Source organism: Adiantum capillus-veneris, chromosome 23 (assembly GCF_014529385.1).
Source record: "Adiantum capillus-veneris isolate H3 chromosome 23, ASM1452938v2, whole genome shotgun sequence".
Classification (NCBI taxonomy): domain Eukaryota; kingdom Viridiplantae; phylum Streptophyta; class Polypodiopsida; order Polypodiales; family Pteridaceae; genus Adiantum; species Adiantum capillus-veneris.
In genome coordinates this window covers 107,602,322-107,619,586 of record NC_140953.1, presented here as the reverse complement: position 1 = coordinate 107,619,586, position 17,265 = coordinate 107,602,322, and the positions used below count along the sequence as shown (strand labels likewise).

At 43.1% G+C, this 17,265-nt stretch overlaps 2 protein-coding genes across 5 annotated transcripts in view; both read right to left on the bottom strand.

Annotated features, from left to right (window-relative positions):
* The window catches only part of LOC147428327 (uncharacterized), a 3,450-nt gene extending 1,282 nt beyond the window's left edge, over nucleotides 1–2,168 (bottom strand). The window contains exon 1 of the mRNA XM_086496721.1: nucleotides 1–2,168. This exon is cut by the window's left edge and continues 1,282 nt beyond it. The gene's annotated coding sequence lies outside the window, so the exon portion shown is untranslated.
* Nucleotides 2,169–2,187: 19 nt separating this feature from the next.
* LOC147428326 (uncharacterized) overlaps nucleotides 2,188–17,265 on the bottom strand; it is a 28,120-nt gene continuing 13,042 nt past the window's right edge. The window contains exons 2-4 of one of the 4 annotated variants that reach the window (XM_086496720.1): nucleotides 5,622–5,713; nucleotides 2,947–3,133; nucleotides 2,188–2,762 (exon numbers count right to left, since the gene is read on the bottom strand). In XM_086496720.1, the coding sequence (XP_086352846.1) occupies nucleotides 2,192–2,762; nucleotides 2,947–3,133; nucleotides 5,622–5,658 (795 nt within the window). In that variant the 5' untranslated portion in view covers nucleotides 5,659–5,713 and the 3' untranslated portion in view covers nucleotides 2,188–2,191. Of the gene's footprint in view, nucleotides 3,134–4,497; nucleotides 5,459–5,606; nucleotides 5,714–17,265 lie in introns of those variants that run through there. The other 3 variants (XM_086496717.1, XM_086496718.1, XM_086496719.1) reach the window with 3 other exon arrangements.

The following is a 17,265-nucleotide window of genomic DNA, read 5'->3' as shown; positions in this document are numbered from 1 at the left end:
TCAGGCCTGATGCGCTTGATGCATGCCTGGCTTTCAAGCTTCAGAAGAGGGTATGGCAGAGAAGGTGCATGGTACATCTCATAGGCATTGTCATATTTAAACGTTTGTGTGTTGGCACTATGGATGACCCTTTGCTCCCATTCCATATTTCTTTTGATAACGGGGTCGCTTTCTTGCTGGATCTTTAGCTTGAGCTCTTCCTCTAGCTGAATGAGCTCAAAGAGATGACATTGCTGTACAGGAGGTTCTAGCTCCAGAAGGTGTTCAAATTCTCCCCCTGTTTCAAGGGGAATTTCTCTGTGAGAAGTACTAGGGATGTCAGGTATATCTTGAGAGAAAACCAGGGGAGGCTTCATGCCTTGCAAGCTTTGGAGCTGTTCTTTCAATTGAGCGCATTCTAATTTATATTTTTCTTCTTGAGCTGAAAATATTGTGGCAAGCATTGTTCTTTGAAGTAATTCCACTTTGAGTTGCTCTTCCAGGCTGTTGATTTTTGCAGTGAGCTTTGAGACTTCATTACAAGGAGCGGCTAGATCAATAAGAGGGTTAGCAAGGTAGGTGGAGAGGACCTAGTCCGTCTTCAGTCTATAGCCTCGTTAGCCACTTCCAGGACTGTCTTTAGCCTTTGCATGGCTAGCTCCGTCTGTGCTGCCTTCTCTTCTACGGTAATTGCTCGAAGTTGTGTATCATTTAGGTTCTGCACAAGTTCATTGCTTCGTTGGCATTTTGTTTCAAATTTGCTTTTTTCTAGAGTGATTTCTACCATGGCATCTTCAATTTTATCTCTTTGAAGCTCATTTACTTCTACAAGCATCTGCTTCTATCTTTGGTATGTCTTGAGTGTCTCCTTATCAAACAGTGTGTTGGTTTGAATGAGATTTAGCTGCACCACCACTATTTTGAGTGATTGATCTATGTCAAAATCATCTTCACTTTCTACTACAAGAGGCTTGTGGCTGGTTCCTGCTTCATTGTGTGTCGTGTGAGCATGCTCTTCCTGAGTTTTTTGCTCCATGGCTTGCTTTCCTCTTTCAGCCATCTTTTTGATGAGTTCCAACTTCTCAGCTTCATCTTCCACTTGTTTGAGAATTGCATCCTGCTGTGCTGTGGTCAAAAGCTGTATCTTTTACACTGGGTTGTTCTTGAGATGGTCTTGCAGGAGGTGGTGTCTGTAGCACTGAGTGCTCATCATGATGCGTGCTCTTCTGGCCGCTCTCGGCTCATTCGCTTGACAGGTTTTGAAGGGCGGAGATGGCCTCACACTCCTTTTCTACAAGTTCTTGCTTCACACTGAGAGATACCAAAGGGGGTGTGACATCTTCATCATCCTTGCCGGTGAGGTCTATGAACTTTGTGGGCACTTGTGGTGGAGGCTCTGCTGTGTGGGCTTCTTCTGGTCTTGTTTGAACCTCTGGCATTTTGAATCCTTGCGGGCTAGGTCCTACTGGAGATAGGAGTGATCTGCTTGATGTCGCTGACCTGCCCGCCAAGTTTAAAACTTCGTGTGGTCAAAAGATTTGTCATCAAAGTTACGCGTTATGACGATCGGTACTTCTTCTTGAATCATGATGTGAGCGGGGTCAAAATTTATAAAAATGGGATCACCATGAAATTCTTGCTCTTGTAGAGTCTGCAAATCTAGTATTGTAGGTAAGGGAATATCCTGAGGTGTCTGCTCTGGCACAAAAGTGGTTTCTCCCATTATTACTTCTTCTGGTTGTGCTATAGAAGCTACAGCTGGTGGTGGGCTTTGTGGTCGAGGAGGTGAAGGGAGAGGTGCGCTTTCCTTGGCAATTTCTTGCAGCTTGGCCTCTTTGAGCTTTTGTCATTTTGAGGTGCGTGTTTCTCTTCCAGCACTTCTAGAGCTTGACCTTTTTATCGTGACCTTGCATTCCAGATCATCCAGAGCTTCTTTAACAAATGACTTGCCCAAGGTGGCCATGTCCTTTTCTTGTTATAGCAGGTCCTGTACTTCTGCCAATCTTTCTTCCTTCATTTTCAAGGAAGGCCTGTCTTCATTGTTTTTGGAACGGATCTCCTTTGGATCTTTCTTAGGAGGACTGTCGCCTAATCCAATGCTTTTAAGATATTCTTGAAGCTCTTTTAGGCTTGTATGGTCAGCCTTCATCGTCTCATATGCTTTGTAATATCCCTTTATATGTTCTGGGATAGTGGCAGAGGTCTTGTATCCTTATGGTATTTCTAACTCCTCCTCTTCACCACTGCTGGAGGACTCTTCCTCTTCAGAAATGACAGCTTTTCCTTTTGCGGACTTGGTCCTCTCCTTTAAAGGTTTTGGCATGGCAGATTGAGACAAAGGAGGGGGCAATTCATCATCCATCCCCAAAGCATGGTAGGCAATTCTCGTCAGCATGTGTCCGGCATAGAGGCACGGCTCTGTTTTGATGCTGCTAGATTTTGAATGAGCCTTGATGCTATCTAGTACATGTTTAGAGAAATTGGGTCTGGCTTGAGATAACCCTAACGTGGCTAAGCTCAAGTTGTGTGTCACCCTTAGGTGTGGCCTTATGAATCTTGCAGGCTTCCGCAGGTTGAAATGTTGTGTGAATAGCTTCAGTGGAAGCTTTTCCTTATGAATGGCCATGTCATCAAATGTACCAGCTTTACCAGGGAGGTGGAGGAAGATTTTGTCTTTGTCCACATCTGTGAGATGTCTGCCTAGGTCTTTATACCCTTCAGCAAACTTGAGGGCATCCCTCACTGTAGCCTCAGTGATGGCCACTTGGACTTTCTCACCTTCGCTGTTAGTGAGCTTGGTGATGCCATCTTCATCAATACTTGTCATGAGCTCATAGCTCCTTTGTATGTGGATTCCGCATGGGGCGAGGTTGAAGTACCCTCCTAAACCAACTTCCTGGAAAACTTCCATGGCTTTTGTATCTTTGCCCACTGCTTGGAAAGTGTCGGGCAGTGCTACATCTGTACCTTCTTGTTTTTGGCATCTTTGAATTGCCTTTAAAGATGCAAGTGCCTTTTTCATGCAGAATTGCTTCATCTACGAAGCATGTGCTGGTTGCTTTGAGATTTGAGGGCTGAAAGGGAGGAAAGGGGTCCTCGTCCTTAGCTTTCCCCTTTGCTGGCTTTTTCGTCGATGATTTCTTCTCCATGCTTCCTGCAGGTAATTCAAACACTTCCAGCCCCTTAGAGTGAGTCACAACATCTATTGATGGGTGGGCATTGATGCGAAAAGGGTGTGAAAGAGCTTCAAATCACCAAATTTTGAACTTTTGAAGCAAAATTAGGCTTGAAATGAAAAATGATGATTTTGTGATGATGAAATGGTGATTTGAGGTGCAAAATGGTGTTGTGATATTATGCAAAGCCCCAGAAAGAGATTCCTCAAGTCAAAACTTCAAATTGAAATGATGAATGAAATCGCACTTTCATTAGTCCCCTGCTGGATTTTCAACAAATATCACATTTTGAGCTGTCAAGGTCTTATAAACACTTTGATCACCCTGAATCTCAAAATTCAGGTCATTTGAACCTTGTGTGAATTATTTTGGAAAATGCGACTTGAAATATGCTTTTGCCTTAGGAGCTTTGATTTTGATGACCATCAGGTGGTCTTATGTCATTATTGCACTTGAATTAACACTCAGTAGGTGTATTGCTCTTCTTGCTTGATTTCTCAGCAGGTTGGAATGAAAGCACGATTTCATTTTCAAATCACGACTCGAAACATGACTTGAAGAGATGAAGAGTTCAAGCAGTCCATTCCCTTGTGCAGATAGAGTATAGGTGATGTGATGTGTGTTATGAAGCCTCAGCTTGAATTCATGATGTCAAAATGATGTGGATCAAATCTGAAAGTGATTTAGTTCAATTCATGAGCTTGGTTAAGGTGTTTTTATGAAGTGTGTGTGGCTATGCAATAGGAATGAAGAGCTCAACACATTCATGAAGTTGAAATTTTCAAAATTTCCCAAGTGATGAAATTGCGCTTCGAAGTTGGAATCATGACTCAAAGTTTGAATCGAGCTTTGAAGTTGAGATTGCGCTTCGAAACTGAACTTGGTGATTTTCAAATTTTGAAGCTAGGAGTGTGTAGATCTGGCTTTTGTGATGATTCCCATGTATTTGTATGTAGAGTTTGACATCTTAAGACCCCTCATGCAGATGAAATCGTGTTTTTGACCTTCAGATGGAGTCACACCTTGAAAATCAATCCCAAAGAGCAAATATTTTTACTGTTATGAGCTCAGTGTGTTAGATGTATGATGAGAATCATTCTGTGAAGTTTTGATCCAATTTTGTGTAAGCTGAATGAAATCGCGATTTCAAATTGGAGTCGCAACTCGAAATGTGCAGACACTAATTTTGAAGCCGACTTACAGCTGGGAAAATGTAGGGGGCCTCATTGGTGCATTTGTGGGTGAAAATGATGAGTGTTCAAGCACAAATAGTCAACTTTTGCATCCGTGCATCATACATACGTGCAGGGGTAGTGGGAAGGTTGTAGGTGCGGTGACTCACCTCGCATGGCGGCGTAACCCGCTCAGGAGCACAAAATGCGTGCGGGCGTGTTGGCGACCCGATCTGGTCCTGATCTCATCCTCGTGCTCTGGGGGCCTCTCTCACTCACCTAGGCAGTGCCTAGAAGCCTTGGTTAGGATCTTGTGTGGTGGGAGCATGTGTATCAAGCGTGCGAGGCGATAGAATGCACGCGCGCACTAGCTCTCTCTCTCTCTCTCACTTCTCACAAATGAATTGACTTTTTGATTTTTGTGAGTATATTAACTCCCCTGGGATGATTTGCCCTGCTGCCTAGGTTGTGTCAACACCCTAGCATGCTCTCATCCCCAAGTACCTTTTGATGCCGTCGTTTTGACTGGTTGCAAGGTCCTATGCACCCTGCATTGTCGAAAAGGTTATTTGTCGGGCACCTCTGAGTAGGCTGATTTTCAACTTTCTCCATTTTGCTTCGTTCTTGGCAGTCAGAAAATTTTTCGTCTCACCATCTGGGATATTTTTAAGTGCCAAGTTCTCGCCCTTTTTGAGCCTTTTTGGACATTTTGAAGCCTATTCTGGCCCTGTTTCTTCCATTTGACTTGGTATTTGCTTATACATGCTTGAGTCATCATGTGTGGTAGATTTTTGCTAGTTGTGGTCCATCAACTGCTCCCCCCTTCCTGCGCGTTGACCTTCGGGCAACGATTTTAAGCCGTCGGAGTAACGTGCGTGGGTGAATAAACCTGTGCAAGGTCATGATGGACCCTATCATGCCTTTGAAGCAATGCATTGGAAAATAATGTTGTGCAAGCTAACTGGGTCATGGAGCAATGCGGTCCATGGGCATTGGTTGGCAAGGCTGGTGCACTCTTCTTCACTAAAGGTGTAGGGGCATACCTGGTGGTAACTTCCTAGAGGATTGAAATTCTAAATGCTGACGCAACCTCTATTTCAATGAAGTCATTCTTGTTGTTTTCATCCACAGCTGCAAAAAGTTTAAACAAATTTAGATGATTCGTGCAACTACTCACTACAAACAGAAACTACAAGAGAAGCTATTTGATTGATAAACTAGTAATGCACATAATTATAAGCATTCGATAAGAAAAGTATCAGCATCAAAGGAACCCTACCCTCAATGGACAAACCTGATAAGTAAGTCTGAATTTGGACGATTCTGGCCATAAGATGCAAACACTTCTTGACCACTTGTATAACTCTTGTCTACTCTCAGCACAACCTACCAACATATCAAATAAAGTTAACCTTGACAATAGTGAAACTTCGACACAAACTAGTTTAGAGAAGTGGCACTCAAACAATACAAAACCGGTGCTTTCTCTCTCTTCATGAAAAGGATGGCTTGTACCCTAATTCCATTATCATAAAGGCCGAAGCCAATACAAGAAATGGTTGAAAAGTCAATAATCATTACAAGATATCTAGGGTTAAAAAATCCCTCAAAATATTTAGGAAGCACAACAGCTGAGGGGAAAAACTCCAGTAAGTACAGATCAACAAAGGATGTAGATAGTGATATCGAACACGCGGCCAATGGAGTAAGGGAAATCTGGTGTAGAAGCAGCAACAGTCCGAGCTCTCCACATGAATCTACCGAGACTTCTTTTGGCCCCAAGCAACAAAGCATGACTCCCACATCTACTTCATGCTCTAAGAAAACCCACCAACCTATTGAGTAGTATGATCACCATAAAGCCCAAAAGGTCTGTGAAACTTGTATGATCTGCACCACCGCAAAGAGGAACCATAGCATGTTGAATTAAAGCAAATAGATCGAGGAGAAAAGGCAACATATATACAAGAATCTCTGAGAAGGTAAAACTAAAACCAAAAGGCAGGGGGAAAGCTAACCGTCCCGTAAAAAATAGTACGCTCTTAGAGGACACCTCGAAAGAGCATCACTACGAGCCCAAGGAACTGTAAAGCCTCTACCCGGTGCTTCCATGAAGTCTTGCATCCAAGAAGAAAGCTTTGACTTTGAAATACCCAAGAAAAGAGAAGCCTTTCTTGCGAACCATGTTTGTCGATGCATGGCTGCAAAACTGACTATCCCAATCGTCAGAGATTCTGAACACCAATGGGGAATACCATGACAAGGGAGTCAAGAATAGAACCTCTATCCCATAATTGATCAAAAGTAGTCTGGAATGTAAAACCAATCATGGGACTACACTTTGTACCCTGAATGTAGAGAGACTCCAAAATAGTAGAATACTGGAAAACAAACATCTCTACTCTCAATGAGCCCTCTCTAAACTATGCTGCAGAAAATCTCCAAGGTCTAGCCAAATAAAAGTTTGCGAAAAGGACTAAGGAAAGCGGAAGATCTGAAGAGAAGCATCTCCAACTTGTTGACAATGAGCACAAACTGAAGAGAGGGGGATGCATGTCATATAAGTGAAAACTTTGCCATCACCACTCTCTGATAAGACATCCTTTGCAACAAACGGACTATGATCTTCACCATGGGAAGGTGAAGAACCATTGTTGACTCTGTCACATCTGATGGTCTATCAAATGGTTGACTCTCAAAACTCCCCTTCAGATGGCCTGTTGCAACTACGGTACAACCTCGCATTTTGTGGAGGCGTACACTAAGATTGCCAGACCTGTCTCTATTGGGGTAGACCCATGAACCTGTGCCTCTAAGGGTCTGCATGCTCATGATTGTCGTGAGGTGGTTGCTCAGTGCCATTTCTCGTTTGCTTACATGTTGGCTTGGGGCAGTCCTTAACCAAATGTCAAACATCAGGGATGTTGATTGGGGCGTTGTCATAATAATCAATATCTAATTCTCCTAAATGATTTTCTCATATTAAACTGATCATTTAATGTGGGGAAGGCCAGGGAAGAAAAAGCTAGAATATTGGTTAAGCTAGCAGACCGGCCACAGTAGGGATCCAAAGGAGGGAAAATAGGGATCCAAAGGGGGGCCCATCTGCAAAAGAGCCATGTGCAACAATGGGCTAAAAAGACCCTAAGGTTCAGCCCATTAAGACTTCCAAAATGCTAAGGTTCCAAAATTCAAAGGTTGTGTCCAAAAGGTCAACCCTAGGGAAAATTGGATGATTAGTGTGTGTACAAAAGTCTTCTTCAAAGCCTACAAAGGAGGGGGCGAGCCCATTTAGTAGGGGATGAGAGAGAAAGCCACACACACACACACACACAGGCTCCCTTTACACAAAGGGAATTAGGGACACATGTCAGCTCCCTAGGCCAGATGCCCACAAGGGTGCCCAATTCCTATTGGAAGACCCTTGAAGTGGACCAATGAGAATTAAGCTAGAGTAAATCTAGTTTAATTAATTTAAAAACATTTAATAAAAGAAACCAATGAGAATTAAGTCTCTTAGAAGACTATTGGGCAGTCTCCCAAGGGGTCCAATGAGCATTCAGGAGCCCAATGGCTTGTCTGATTCCTATTGGCCAGGAGGCAAAGGGGTCCAATGAGAGTTTAGTTTAATTATTTAATTACCTAAAGCTCTCACAAAAGGGGAAAGGGGGACACATGTCAGAAGGCTATCACTTATGCTGCTTAACACCCATTGGCTTGACTTGGGGAGGTCCAATGAGGCAAAAGCCAGACCAATTTAGCAGGAAGGGCTCGCCCAAGAGACAGGGGGGGCTGATTTTTGCTTGGTATTGACACACACACACACACACTCACACTTGACCATGTGTGAAGAAAGAATACTCTATCTCCTCCCAAGCTTTAATGGAGAGCTCATCACCTACTCCAAGCTTGTGAGATAGAAGCCTACATCAACACTCTCTTGGCATGTGGATGCAAATCCAACCAAGAGCCAAGCTTCAATGCATGCTCATCTTCTCTACCAAGCTAATTACTAAGCTAAGCTATGCTAATATGAGTGATTATGTGAGGAGATGTACATCTTTCTCGTAAGATACTCCTTCTTCCTCTCAATCTACTCTCATACCCTGCTAGCTCTCACCATCTTCGAAGGTGTGTGAGGTCTTGGGTCTGAGAACGGGGATAATTCAAGTTGTGTTTGATTAAGTGTTTTGCTTAGTGCATGAAGCTTCCATCTTCATTGCACTAGCTAGTCTTGAAGGAACGCAAAGAATTGTATTGTACAATGTCTCTCTTGATGGGAGAAACCATAATACAAAGCCTTTTGGAGGGGGGACCGGCTCCATGCAAATCCGGTCCTCAACTGTTGTCAATAGCTTAATTTCTCTCTCTTTTGAAAGTATTGTTGATGCTATCTAACTAGGTGTTATGCTTTTTGTTGCTCTCTCCACCCAAGCACTCTTGTAATTCTCATTAGGAATCTATTCTAATGAAATGCCCACTATGTTCATGCTAATTTCCGCTACACATAAGTTATTAGGCCATTAAATGTTACATTGGTATCAGAGCTCAAGGTTTCTCTTTTCTTGCTCAAGAAGGGAGGTCCTCAAGCTAGCTACAAATGGTTGGTATTATTAATTGCCTGTGAGTAAGTAGAATAGGGATTTTTCAGCCTTGCAGTGCGCCTGCCTTCGTGCAGTTAACGGGGCATCACCGTCGAGAGTTATGGTCTTAACAGTGGAGTCCTACGGGGCTTGCCTACGGCTTAACCACTATTGAGCTATTAGAAGCTTGACAGGAGCCGGTGCTGTTTTGGTGTCGAAAGACCCTCTCTTCTATTCCTTGCAATTAATGGTATTCGAGCCGCGGATACAGTAGCTTGAGTGCTTTTTCTAAAGGGGTAAAGAGGAGTAGCAACTAGGGCTTGAAGTGCCAAAGTACACCTAAAAAGTTTACACCTAAAAGTTGTTAGAATGGCTGACAATAGTAAAGAGAGTGAAATTAATGTTGATAACTTTGATTTTGCTCATGAGCAAGCTACTAATGATGCTTCAATGCTTGTTAACTATCTTGTTTCTAGGCTTCAACAAGCCATGGGCAATCCATCTCTCCAAAGTGAAGTGCAACGGCAGCTCCGTGCTCACGGGATTCTCCAAGCTAATCACCATGACGAGAGAACACCTAGGAAGCCTCCTTGTGAGACTACCAAAAGAGGTCTCTCTCCGATTCGGGAAGAAGAAGAGAATCCTTATGAAGGGCTCAAGAATTTACTTCTTGATGATGCATCTCCTTCCCAAAGGAGAACTCAAGAGCCTCCACTGAAGGAACGAGAAAGAAGCGAATCTCCCGCCACCTCGACGGAGATGGCTCCACGAAGACGGCGGGCTAAACGCTCTCCATCACCACCAAAGCGGAGAAGACCATCATATTCTTCTCCCCACCACAATTCAAAGAGGGATGATAAAAAGCAAGAGAAGAAAAAGGCGAGAAAGAGGACACCCTCTTCTCCATCTTCTTTATCCTCTTCCTCTTATGAAAACTATGGTGAAGATGACAAAGATCAAGACAAGAAAAAGGCGAGAAAGAGGTCACCCTCTTCTCCACCTTCTTCAAATTCTTCACCCTCTGAAGAAAGTGATGGTGCAACCTTTGAACCATCAAAAAGAAGAGGCCATAGGAAATCCTATGCCGCATGGAAGAGGTCGTCCAAGTTGAAGAAATTCAAAGAGGGAGGGAAGAGCATCTCTTTCCTTACCTATGATGGTACCTTTGGTGCTACGGACAAAGTCTTGGCCTTTATCCAGCAATTCGATGCGGCGTTTGGAGATGAGGGCTTCACGGAGTCCTCTAAGCTACGCCATGTAGCTATGCACTTTCAAAAGTCCGCCAGACAATGGTGGTCTAGCCTACGAGCCAATGGTGAAGCTCCACGAACATGGAAGGCTTTAAGAGCTTCCATTATGAAGCAATTTTTGGCCACCGATGCCAAAGACAAAGTACTCACCGAATGGCGAAGCTTAAAGCTCTCTCCCAATGAATCCATCCACAAATATGTAGACAAGTTTTGGGACCTACAACTCAAAGCCACTGTCTTCAAAAGGTTGGATTTTGGAGAGCAAAAGCAACAATTTTGTGCGGGCTTAACCGAAGAAATGGCGGAGTATGTCAACTCCCAAAGACCACGTACCATATCGGCGGTAATACACCACACTATGGTCGCCTCTCGAATCAATTTCCAAACGGGGGCAAAAAGAAATAATAAGCCCCGGAAAACAAGGGTTCCAATGAGCCTAAGGGGAAGGACAATGTCCAAAAGTCTCCTAAGGGCAACTCCAACAAAGCTAAAGAGAAGGGAGTTTACAAAGGTAAGAATAAACTCTCTCCTGAAGAGCTTGAGCGTTATCGTAAGGATAACCGGTGTTTCAAGTGCGGCGAACAAGGGCATGCGTACCGCGCTTGTCCCCAAAAGAACAACCGCCAAGATCCTCCTAGAGCTTCCTTGGTTGAAATCCAAGAGGAGGAGACTCATCAAACTCACCACAAAGGATCTCCTCTATGCCATGCTTGAGGAAAGGTAAGAGAACATGATGCTTTTATTCTCTTTGACCCTGGTTCTACTCACAATTTTATATCTATGGAGTTAGCCACCAAGCTAGGCATACAATCCTACGAGATGGGAGATGTCCTACCCGCAGACAGTGCCTTCAAGGGGCAAGAAGCTTCAGTCACTCCCTTAATTGGGAAATTGAGGCTTCATGTCCAAGGCTATGTGGACAAAGAGGACTTCTTTATCTCTCCTCTCAAGCATGAGGATGTAATCCTAGGGGCACCATGGTTTGACCGCCTGGCTGCCGATGTTAAATTTCCTGAAAGGAGAATCTCCTTTAAGTTCAGGGAAAAAGACATTTATATAGATGCTAAGGAAATGGGTAACACCATCCCCATTGTACATACACCAGCTTTCAACAAGTCAATAAAGAGCTCTATTTCCGTGTACATGATTTTTGTTAAAGATTCTCAAAATGAACCTAATGCTTTAACAAACGAAAATAAAAGCAACCAAAAGGAATTAGAGTTATCCAATTTTCTCAAGGGGTTTCAAGATGTTTTTATTGACGACATCCCTTGTGAGCTACCTCCTAAACGAGGTAATGATGACCATGCAATTGAACTTCTTCCAGGAAGTTCACCGCCTAATAAACCTCCTTATAGAGTTTCTCAAGCTCAACAAGAGGAGATTATGCAGCAAGTGCATGAGTTAGTTGAGAAGGGCATGGTTAGGCCTAGCTCATCTCCATGTTGCTCACCTGTGCTATTAGTGCAAAAGAAAGACGGCACATATCGTATGTGTGTCGACTATAGAGCACTAAATAGGATCACTATCAAGAATAGGTTTCCCGTTCCACGGGTAGAAGACCTATTTGATAAGCTACAAGGATCGACCTACTTCAGTAGGGTTGACCTAAAGAGTGGCTATCATCAAATAAGGATAGTTGATCAAGACATTGTAAAGACCGTGTTTCGCACTACATTTGGTCTTTACGAATACATTGTCATGCCTTTTGGCTTGACCAATGCACCAGCCACATTCAACCGCTTGATGGAGAAGCTGTTCAGGCCTCATCGAACCTTCAATGGAGTGTTCTTTGATGATATTATCATCTACTCTAATTCATTGGAGGAACACAAGCAACACCTCCAGGTAATATTTCAAGTTTTAAGAGAGAATAAACTTTATGTTAATCGAAAGAAAAGTGAATTTTTCTTGCAAGAGATTCAGTATTTAGGTCACATTATCTCTCAAGATGGCATCCAAATGGATCCATCCAAGTTAGAGGTAATAAAAGGATGGCCTAAACCAAGGAATCTTCATGAACTAAGAAGCTTTATAGGTATGTGCGCATACTATAGACGCTTCAAAGAAAAGTTCTCACAAATTGCGGGACCATTACATGACCTAACAAAGAAAAGCGTTAGGTATACATGGTCTGCTAAGGAGAACAATGCTTTTGAAAAGCTTAAAGAAAAGCTTATCTCTCAACCTGTGCTTACACTACCGGATCTCTCAAAACCATTTGAGGTCCAATGTGATGCTTGTGGTGATTGCCTTGGAGCTGTTTTGCTCCAAGAAGGGCACGCCATAGGCTATGAGAGCCGAAGGCTCGACCCTGTTGAGCAAGCCTTAGGCATATACGAAAAGGAGCTCCTTGTAGTTCTACATGCCTTAGACTCATGGAAGCACTATTTATTGGGGACCCCTTTCATTCTGCGAACGGATCACCAAAGTCTTAAGTACTTCATGACGCAGACCAAGCTCTCCGATAAACAAATGAGGTGGGCAAATTTCCTTTCACAATTTCATTTTCATATTGCTCACATTGCTGGCAAGCATAATCAAGTAGCCGATGCACTCTCAAGACGGCCGAGAGTGAATGCGGTTTCCATAGCAACTCACAATGATCTATCTTCAATGATAGATGAGTATGCTATTGATCCCCATTTTAGAGATGTGATTTCAACCCTTACATTAGGGAAGAAAGAAGAACCATTTACTTTACAAGATGGTTATCTTCTCTATGGCAATATACTATGCGTTACTAACTCCCTGCGTGAGAAAGTAATGTATGAATCTCATGCTCCCCCGTATGCGGGACATAGAGGGATTCAGTCTACCTTAAAGGGAATTGAAACATATTTCTATTGGCCTACCATGAAAGTGAACATACAAGAGTATGTTTCCAAATGTGTGGCATGTCAAAAGACAAAATTTGATAGAGGGAAGCAACCTGGATTGCTTCAACCCTTGCCAATCCCTAATTCACCATGGGAGAGCATATCCATGGATTTTATCTTTGGATTGCCTAAGTCTATCCATGGGAATACGGGAATATGGACGATAGTAGACAGGTTCAGTAAACAAGCTCATTTTATACCTGTCAAAAAGACTATCAAAGCCCATCAAATGGCAACCCTCTTCATTTCACAAATTTTCAAATACCATGGCTTGCCAATGTCCATAGTGTCGGATAGAGATCCTAGAATGACCAGTAATTTCTGGAAGGGTCTCTTTGAGAGTTTAGGGACAAGGCTAAATTTCTCTTCGGCCTATCATCCACAAATGGATTGCCAAAGTGAAATAGCTAACCTAACAATTCTCGATCTACTAAAAGCCTATGTAACGGAAGTAGATCAAAGATCCCAATGGGAGAAGTACTTACCCTTAGTGGAATATGCTTACAATAACAATGTATATACTTCCACGGGAAAAGCACCTTTCGAGGTAATTGAGGGAAGATCAAAAAGTCCCTTGCTACTTAAGGTACATGGGAAGATCTTCGCTGCAGATGAGTATAGCCGAGACCTACAAGAATCTTTTCAAAAGATTAAAGATGCTATCTCTATCTCACAGCAAACGCAAAAGGCTGCTGCTGACAAGCACAGAAGAGCCCAAGCCTTTAAAGAAAACGATTGGGTCTTGTTAAAGTTTCCCAAGACTCGATTAAGGCACACGACGGGCAAGAATCCTATGGGCCACCAAAAGTACTATGCTAAACTAGCAAAAAGTTACTATGGTCCCTTCCAGATTCTTAGGCCAATCAATGACATGGCCTATCAACTTAAGTTGCCCAATCATTGGCTCATACACAATGCTTTTCATGTGAGCCTATTAAAGCCTTACAAAGGAGAGCCACCTCAAGAACCAACTATTGAAGACCCACCGGAGATCGAGGACCAAGAGGAGGTCCTGCAGCCCGAGTCCATTCTCCGACATGAAGACAAGGTATTAAGAGGCGGTAAGACTATCCGACGATATCTTATTAAGTTTAAGAATTATCCTTTTGAAGATGCTAGATGGATGCAAGGCATACAATTAAAGGATAATCTAAACCTTGTCAATGCTTACAATGCTTCCCAAGAGTAAGCAAATGTACAAAATGTTAAAAATGAACAAAATTTTTGTCTTATAAGACTCTCTTTTTATTTATTTGTGCACAAAAATGAAGTAGTATGCATGCTTAGATCAAGTTTGTGGAGACGACGTCTCCCAAACACCAAGTAGAGCTTGTCACTCTACTATGGAAGACTGATAGGACTGATGTGCAGACATGCTTGCAGCAGCCTCAGGCTCTCAAGCGCCAAATGGACTAGTCATCCATTATGGAATGATGTCGTAGGGTAACATAGGGATCCTCTACCCGCTAAGAAAAGGACTCATGAACATGCTTTATCTTCTCTACACCATAGTCGAGGACGACTATGATTTCAAGAGAGAGGTAATGTCATAATAATCAATATCTAATTCTCCTAAATGATTTTCTCATATTAAACTGATCATTTAATGTGGGGAAGGCCAGGGGAGAAAAAGCTAGAATATTGGTTAAGCTAGCAGACCGGCCACAGTAGGGATCCAAAGGAGGGAAAATAGGGATCCAAAGGGGGGGCCATCTGCAAAAGAGCCATGTGCAACAATGGGCTAAAAAGACCCTAAGGTTCAGCCCATTAAGACTTCCAAAATGCTAAGGTTCCAAAATTCAAAGGTTGTGTCCAAAAGGTCAACCCTAGGGAAAATTGGATGATTAGTGTGTGTACAAAAGTCTTCTTCAAAGCCTACAAAGGAGGGGGCGAGCCCATTTAGTAGGGGATGAGAGAGAAAGCCACACACACACACACACACAGGCTCCCTTTACACAAAGGGAATTAGGGACACATGTCAGCTCCCTAGGCCAGATGCCCACAAGGGGTGCCCAATTCCTATTGGAAGACCCTTGAAGTGGACCAATGAGAATTAAGCTAGAGTAAATCTAGTTTAATTAATTTAAAAACATTTAATAAAAGAAACCAATGAGAATTAAGTCTCCTAGAAGACTATTGGGCAGTCTCCCAAGGGGTCCAATGAGCATTCAGGAGCCCAATGGCTTGTCTGATTCCTATTGGCCAGGAGGCAAAGGGGTCCAATGAGAGTTTAGTTTAATTATTTAATTACCTAAAGCTCTCACAAAAGGGGAAAGGGGGACACATGTCAGAAGGCTATCACTTATGCTGCTTAACACCCATTGGCTTGACTTGGGGAGGTCCAATGAGGCAAAAGCCAGACCAATTTAGCAGGAAGGGCTCGCCCAAGAGACAGGGGGGGCTGATTTTTGCTTGGTATTGACACACACACACACACACTCACACTTGACCATGTGTGAAGAAAGAATACTCTATCTCCTCCCAAGCTTTAATGGAGAGCTCATCACCTACTCCAAGCTTGTGAGATAGAAGCCTACATCAACACTCTCTTGGCATGTGGATGCAAATCCAACCAAGAGCCAAGCTTCAATGCATGCTCATCTTCTCTACCAAGCTAATTACTAAGCTAAGCTATGCTAATATGAGTGATTATGTGAGGAGATGTACATCTTTCTCGTAAGATACTCCTTCTTCCTCTCAATCTACTCTCATACCCTGCTAGCTCTCACCATCTTCGAAGGTGTGTGAGGTCTTGGGTCTGAGAACGGGGATAATTCAAGTTGTGTTTGATTAAGTGTTTTGCTTAGTGCATGAAGCTTCCATCTTCATTGCACTAGCTAGTCTTGAAGGAACGCAAAGAATTGTATTGTACAATGTCTCTCTTGATGGGAGAAACCATAATACAAAGCCTTTTGGAGGGGGGACCGGCTCCATGCAAATCCGGTCCTCAACTGTTGTCAATAGCTTAATTTCTCTCTCTTTTGAAAGTATTGTTGATGCTATCTAACTAGGTGTTATGCTTTTTGTTGCTCTCTCCACCCAAGCACTCTTGTAATTCTCATTAGGAATCTATTCTAATGAAATGCCCACTATGTTCATGCTAATTTCCGCTACACATAAGTTATTAGGCCATTAAATGTTACAGGTGTAATGACTAGAATCCTCTGTGTATGAATGATGCCCTTCCACTCAAAGGTAATATCCTACCAAAATTGTTTATTCGAAGAGGCTGCCACCTTAATGAAGGAAATAGGTGTATCCATCAAAATAGAAAAGGAGAAGGGGGTGCCAAAGATGGAACCAAACTGCTCAATAGCCCCTTTAGATCTAAATTGAGGTGGAAACTCAGGACAAGAAATATTCACCGGGAACACCTCTGTGTGTGTGTGTGTAGCATGTAAGGCTTCCTATACTGCACTTTGTGAACAAAGATGCATACATTGGTACTCATTTGAGAAAGAAAGAAAGAAAGTTGTAGAAAAGTCTATTGATGACCAAATCCGAATGTGTTATGTCCATTGCATATCATAAAGTAAAAGAAAAAGATACAATAAAAGTAATACATGATATGGAGCTAAAGCTAAGGATGAAGCACTAGGGAAAATAACTATATGCAGTGGGTAATATAAAATGCCAAATGCAATCCTACCTAGCTTCATCTATCCCATAATGGGGGTGCAATAGGGTATACATTGGTGAAGAGTCCCTATAATGTAGCAACTAGGTTCGAGCAACCCGATCCATCTCCCTAGCAAAAAAAAAGACCCCTTGAAAACAAAACAAAAAAAGGACAAAATATAAGAAAGGAAAAAAAATTGGTTTTTGTTTTTGTTTTTGTTTTTTTGGTGGGGGGGGGGGGGGGGGGGGCCTCGTTTATAAGTGACACGGGGTCACGTTCAAGGGATCTACGACAGGGGCGTGCTTTCGGCATCGCGTGGATTTGAGACCGTCGGATATCCGCAGCAGGGGGGGGCAGGCTTTATGTACGCGCGGACTCGCCATACCTGCACGGATGCGTGTTAGGCGAGTTGGATAGAGCGTGGGAGTCTGAGGGTGAGGTCTGGGGCTCGAACAGCGAGCACTGCGAAGGAGCGCTAAATCTTTTAGGTCACGCCCTTTTGGATCAGCGATGGATCCAATTGGCACCGTTGATCCCTCGACGCGACCCCGTGTTCATTATCAACGAGGGGGGGGGGGCACATACCTCGGCAGAGGAGAATATGGGG